Source organism: Biomphalaria glabrata, chromosome 1, assembly GCF_947242115.1.
Source record: "Biomphalaria glabrata chromosome 1, xgBioGlab47.1, whole genome shotgun sequence".
NCBI classification, from domain to species: domain Eukaryota; kingdom Metazoa; phylum Mollusca; class Gastropoda; family Planorbidae; genus Biomphalaria; species Biomphalaria glabrata.
Window position 1 is genome coordinate 67134215 of NC_074711.1, and position 6767 is coordinate 67140981.

Here is a 6767-nt window from a genome sequence, read left to right on the forward strand (position 1 = left end):
CTATATCTAGATTAGCAGTGGGGAGATCCATATATTCATTTTTTAAAGTTGAAAAATTGACTATTGGAAAGTCCCTGTACACTTTTCTAGATGGCAGATTATGGGTTGGGGGAAGTTTTGAATGGAAAGTACCCCTCCCTCTTTTTATTTATGTTTGTACTAGTGGTAAAATTCTAGCTTAGAGGGTGTGATAATATGATATTATAATGGCTTTCAAATATTGATAAGCAGGATTAATTATATAAATACAGCTTTTAAATAACTACTGACATAAATTTATCCACAAAAAAATGCCAGCTCTTTTCCCCCCTCCCCAAAGATCCGCTGGTGTTGGTATCATCATACTCTTTTTATTTTCATATAAGGGAAGTGGAACATTTATCAGGTACCAATAAATATCAATAAGTAACATATATATATATATTACTTTAATTAGTAACTAATTATTTACACAATTTGTGTAATGTTTCACAAGAATACTCCCACCCTCTTTGTCTGCCAGTGCCTTCAAGAAAATGTGAATAGAGCATGCAGAGTTAGTCTTCAGCAAAAAATCTAATTGTATTTCTGATGGCATGGTTAAGTGCATGACATTGACAATGGAACTATCCTAGAAGTAGCAAACCTGTGCAGACCTAACAGTAATTAAACCATGTGTGCACCATCTACACTTCATAAATAACTGTACTACCAACATAAAGAAATAGTGGATAATAGTTGACTTACCATCTTATTTAGAATGAATATTTAAAATTTTTCATTCAGTTATTATATTCATTTATAATTTTATTTTTAGGTCAAAACATCTAAAAGTGGAAAGCTACTGACATTTTTGGGCAATGAATCTAACACCTGACAGACAAGGATATCTTGGTGACATTATGACTAAATCTATTCCTCAACTTCTAGAACTGTTAGATAGGCAGAAACTTTTATTATCAAAAAGGTGTAGTAACTACAACTTCTTAGTTATCCGATGTTTTTTTTTTTTTACTTTAGATATTTATATATTGTTGATTTGTTTAGCTAAAAAGCACACATTTTCTGCTAAAAAAAAAAGCTCTTTCCTTCCATATATTAATAACATTAAAGTAAATTAATACCCGGTACTTTTACATTCATATATAATATATAAAGTAGAAAGTAAGGCGTATGTATGTATGTATGTCCCCGTGACAGATCTTGATAAAACTTGGCAGAAATGTTCCTTGGATACTAAGTTAGACCGTAGTGTATGTATTGTACCCCTAAAACAAACTTAAGACCCTCAAAAAAAAAGTTGACCAGCTCTATGAAAGCATTATAATTTCATCGATCTAGGCCATATTTACATGAGAAAAATTGAGAGGGTCTAGATCTAGATCTAATTTTAAGAACAACACTTTGTGCAGATAGTTTTTTACTTTAACACATGAAAATACAAAAGATAGTCTATTGATTTCATTACGTAATAAAATTAACCTTCAAATTTGTGTTTAAAATTTTTTTTTTACATAAATTCGATCCATATATCTGCGAATTCAGACGTCCTGACTTACTTTATAATGCCTTTCATTTAACAAATTGGGTAAACCCGTTTTAATTGTACTTTATATCCTATTTATCTATCACTCATTTCGTTTTTAATAGATATGAATGTATCAGCTTCGGGTAAACCCATTTTCGCAAAACTACTTTTATTTTCGTAACGAAAGAAAAAAACTTGAAAGGATCATTAGCTAAGTTTAACATACATCTAAATACATTCCATTAGATTAGTAAACACAAACTAAGGCCCGCAGGCCGCGGGTAATGTCAGGCTAATAATCTATATATATATTTGATTTATACATATCTTAATTTTTTAAAGGCTAACAAGTAAATGTTTTTAAGTATTTTCCTTTAAAAAATCACACACATGTAAATAATATTAATGTACAGCAAAGAACGTTGTAGAGAACTTTAAGAGATCCACTTAATTTTATTAAATACATATAAATGTTAAGTTTTCTGGTTATAATGTGTTTGTTTTATACTTATAAAAGTTGTAAAATAATTAAGACTTTGATATAATGGAGGTAATATATCAAGGTTTAACTGTATGTAATGGAAATTAAATAATAAACCATTATTGTTGAAAAAAAATTTGTTTCAGAAAATTTATAGAAAGTTTACCTGACAAAGGAGAAAAGACAAAAAAATTTGCAGAGTATATTCAAGAACTTATAAACTTAAAACAAAAAAACTCTATGCCTGAACAGAAAAAAGATGTACCAGTTTTTTCAAGAGTTGTACAAACATCTTTAGTCGAAAATCTAAAAGTTGAGGGCCATCCAGAGAGTTCTTCATTAAATTCACTTTCTTATAACTTTGTGAAAAATACTGGCCGAAAAAACGATGATGAAAGCTTAAAAAATTCTAAACAATTGGATGAAGAAAATCCTAGCATACTTAAAAATGAGCATAATTGGGACAAATCTATTTCAGAAGCCATTGATCTGGCAGATAGTCTTGAGGTAAAGTTCTGGTTTTAGTTCTTTTTGTCAATTTTTCTTTAAAAAAAAATACTTTTAAACAAATATTTAAAATAAATTACAGAAATTTGCTGATTTAACAAGAATAATAACTAATTCTTCTGATTGCTTTGTTTCAGAAAATGTCTATAGATAACTATGGTGATGGAAAATGTAAGGAAACAGTGTCACACTTTAATAGCTATGAAAGGATCATGAGCAGGCTACATGAAGAAAGACCAATAAAGCCAAAATTTTTACCTAACAGGTAATTTTCTCAATTATTGATTTCAAAGTCTATAATTTTGCTTTTCTTAAAAAAAAAGATTGATCAGAAGGTTTGGACTAAAAAAATCAAGAATGATTACTTGGACATTGATAAAACACAATAACGCTTTAATCACTAAATGTAATTGCAAATATTAATCGCTAGTTTATTCTTCACAATTGAAACAAAAATACAAGGGACTGTACCCTTATGTTTTTGATACACTACCCTAACACATAGTATAATATGATAAATACAATAGGGTACAAAACCTATTAACATTGAATAAATATTCTACTAAAATATAATGATAGCCTCTTTCTATAGGTCACTTAAACACACAGATATTCCAAAGTCACAAGATCATAAAATAGAGAGATCAAAACCTCAGAGAGAAGAAGAATCAGCTGTTAGACCACCACCTCATAAATTTCAAGAAACAAAACTTATAAGTATTGAAGAATCTGTTGAACTTATCGAATTGCAGAGGGCCAAGAATGAGGTGACTATTTTGATTATCTTATATATAAATGCAAAAATACCACTGATTTATGTATATACTGATCAGGAAATCTCTTAAACCAGTGATGCTCAAAATACAGCCCGCTGGCCAGATCTGCCAGCACTGTGGTTCATCCGGTTCACTGAAACATCAGTATTAATTGTAGAAAATTCCAAAATTTAAACAAAAAAATAAAATTGAAAAATGTATCTTTACCTACTTTAGGGCCCTGACTTTTCTCTGATGGATTGGTACCATGACATTTAAAATTTGTAGGCTTTTGAATTGGAGAGCTGAAGAAACTATAAGTGAACTCTGAATTTAGAATCTACCAGGAAAATTGAACGGATCTTTACTTTTTTGTGGAGCATGGTAATAAGCCAACATATTTGTTTTGTAAAGTGTGGCTGTTTTAAAACAACAACATATAAACAGATTATAAAGCAAATATGGCAGCATTCTTGGTTTGAGCAGCAAATAAAAGAATGTTATACTGTGCCTAGATGTTGGAGGATTGATGGGAATAGTTAGCAAAAAGAGACAAGAAAATGAGTCGTTGGTAAAACTATTTACAATGTTGCTCACATTTTAAGTAGAGTAATGAAGTCAGTTTCTGATGCGTAAAAAAAAAAGAAGATAGACTTTCATTATCCCATTAATTAGTGTAAGTACTAGATCCACAAGTTTCTAATAAAATTGTTTCAGGTAAATTTCAATTAGTTTTTGTACATTTTTGGTCATGTGACCTGTGACACGTGTGTCAGAAATTAAAATGGCCCCGGATTAGGTTGGGTATGTCTTAAACCATCAAGTGTATTCACCTGAAATTTCGTACACATGTTCTTTTTATCACTAAGGGGCTCACTATGAGACAGTTTTGATATTGATATGATCAGATCTAATGAATCCTTTATTCTACTACCGGTACTGCTATTTGATTATGTCAATTACTAATGCAAAGAAAAACTCTTGTTGATTAATTTTAATACATCATAAATTAAGTACATGTGTTTCATTATAAACAAAGACATAGGCTCCGCTACCTGGGCTTGCAAAATTATAACAATACGTTTATTGATACATTTTAGACAAAAACAAAGCATCTAGCAAGATTAGAAATCTAATTTAGTTCTAATACTATAGTTCCATTTCAAGATCACATACTAATAATATTTGGATAAATCTGCTTAAGCAATTTTTTTTCCTTATTTTTGAAGTTGTAACAACTGATTGAACTGTTGTTTTTTTTTCTATTTTAAAATTTTGTTATAAAGTAAATGGAGTAAAGTGTTTTATTTTTGCTTAAATAATCTTTTAACTTGTAAAAACTTTTAAAGTTTTTAACAATTTATGATCAATAATTTGCCTTTTTTAACATTTTTATGCATTGTTGTTTTTCCTGATGTAGAAATGTCAGGTAATTTGTAATAAAAAAAAAAAAGAACATGTGTAAAGTAATATATACCTTTAACTGAAATGTTAGTCTTAATCCTTTAAACATAGTAAGTTATTCATAGCATTTTTTGTGCAAGGTTGATTACGTACATTTGAACAAAACTTAATTGAAGAAAAAAAAAACAGGTTCGATTAAGAAAATAATTTTTTTAATCCAACCTGTTTTTTTTTTTTCAATTGTCTTCTTATTGTCTAAAGTAACAGGAATTTTGATCATTATAAACAAAATAGATTTTTTTTTTAAAATACACTTTTTGAAATGCCCTACTCTTTCTTTTATTTCACAGAAAATAGCTGCTGAATGGGCAGCTAGAAAACTTTCTGAACAGTTGGTGCCTAAAATGTCGACTTATCTACCCACACACATTGACATTGAGTATCTTTTTAAACTTATTTTTAGTGTTGTATTAGATTTGTAGACCATTACTAGTGTTGAAATGGGATTAGTTTAAAATGTCTAAAACTAGAATATATATAAAAAAAACAGGCAGAGTGTAAACATTACTTATCAATTTCTTTTTTGTAACTAACTTGGCTGTAAAGCATGAACGTTTGGATAATATACCACTGTTTGCCTGGCAATTAGTGTTGGCAAAATCAAAATAATGTTGGTGGCGGGGGTGGCAGCGAACAAGGTATGAACCTGGGACATCAAGACAACTGAGCGACATTCCAGTACACATACTGCATGACCATGTGATAGTATACACATACAGTCTAGATATTCATTTTTGATCACTTATTTGTCATTACAGGGCTGCAGAACATAACATTTTTAGTGATAAGTAGGCAGCCAAATATGACCGATGAGCCTAAGGCATCACTGATCTAGCGCATTTGATTTATATCAAACACGGGGAGATGTTCCTTTTGTCAAAAAGCAATGGAAAGAAAGCTGTGAAAATTGGTTTGACTGACATTTATATTTAAAATAAAATACAGTGAAAATGAGTTTAGCCTATTTCTATTTGATTTCTTTATTCTATAGAGACAGGCGTTCTTTAATTTATTTTAGGGTCCTTCGAATATGGAAGGGACATTTTACATATACTAGGGTCTTCGCAATGATTTAAGGAACGTTCATGTTAAGTTTCATCAAGATAGATTAAAAGGTTTTAATTTCTGTGATATTACATTCTACTTTATATGTTAAGTATGTATTCAATTTTTATTAAACCTTAACCAGCTACAGGTACAGGCATACAGGAATCAGAGATGAAGAGAAAGACAGTGATGATGAAGAAAGCCAAGATGAAAATGATTAAACTTAGTGACTGCATCCTAGTTTTACTTTCATTGTGTGTGTGTGTGTACACTGTAACCTTGGACTAAACCAGACACTTTATTTTAATAGCTGGTTTGCTTGGATTATTTGTCTTGTAATTATTTAGAGACAATTATGGCAATTCAAACATATTGAAAACTTGGAAATGTTAATGGTAAATTTCAACATTGTTGCTATGGCTTTGTCATTCTGTCACACCTGCATTGGGCACTTTCAATAGAAACTGATAAATGTTATTTCAATGTTACCAAATCTGAACTCTCTTAGAAAATTAGATTATGCAGTGCTAAAAAGTGTACCAAGTTATTATAAAACATGAGTGACATCAAATTTTCAGTAGCACTTGTACTATTTTTTTACAACTAACTAAGACAGGCAACACAGACCAATTTTCCCTAAAGGAGCATCTAATAATACAAATAAAGATTTTAATTCTTTTACTCTAAAAAAAAATGTAACTTGTGTAAAGATATTAATTTATTTATAATTAATTTTTAATTAAGTTATGTAATATATATTAAGAGAGACATTTTATCCATTTATGATTAAAAAAAGTAAAATACACATTTCATGGTACATAAGAAATACATTTAAATAAAAAAGAAAGTCTTCATATTCCATTGGCATTTGTATCACAGTTATCATCAACATTTACTCATTTTTTGTTGTCAACATAGATTTATTAACATAATAAGGAAATAATATTTTAATTCTCAACAAAACATGTTTTTTAGGAAAAATAAATTAGCTATTCTAAACTGCTAT

At 29.4% G+C, this 6767-nt stretch overlaps 1 protein-coding gene across 1 annotated transcript; it reads left to right on the forward strand.

The window, feature by feature from the left end:
- Nucleotides 1-806: 806 nt before the first annotated feature.
- Nucleotides 807-5996, forward strand: LOC106065840 (uncharacterized). The gene is made up of 6 exons (XM_056009648.1): nt 807-946; nt 2135-2495; nt 2633-2760; nt 3088-3262; nt 5005-5093; nt 5910-5996. The coding sequence occupies exons 1-6, from the start codon at nt 840-842 to the stop codon at nt 5980-5982; spliced, it is 933 nt and encodes a 310-aa protein (XP_055865623.1). The 5' UTR covers nt 807-839; the 3' UTR covers nt 5983-5996.
- The last annotated feature ends 771 nt before the right edge of the window (nt 5997-6767 follow it).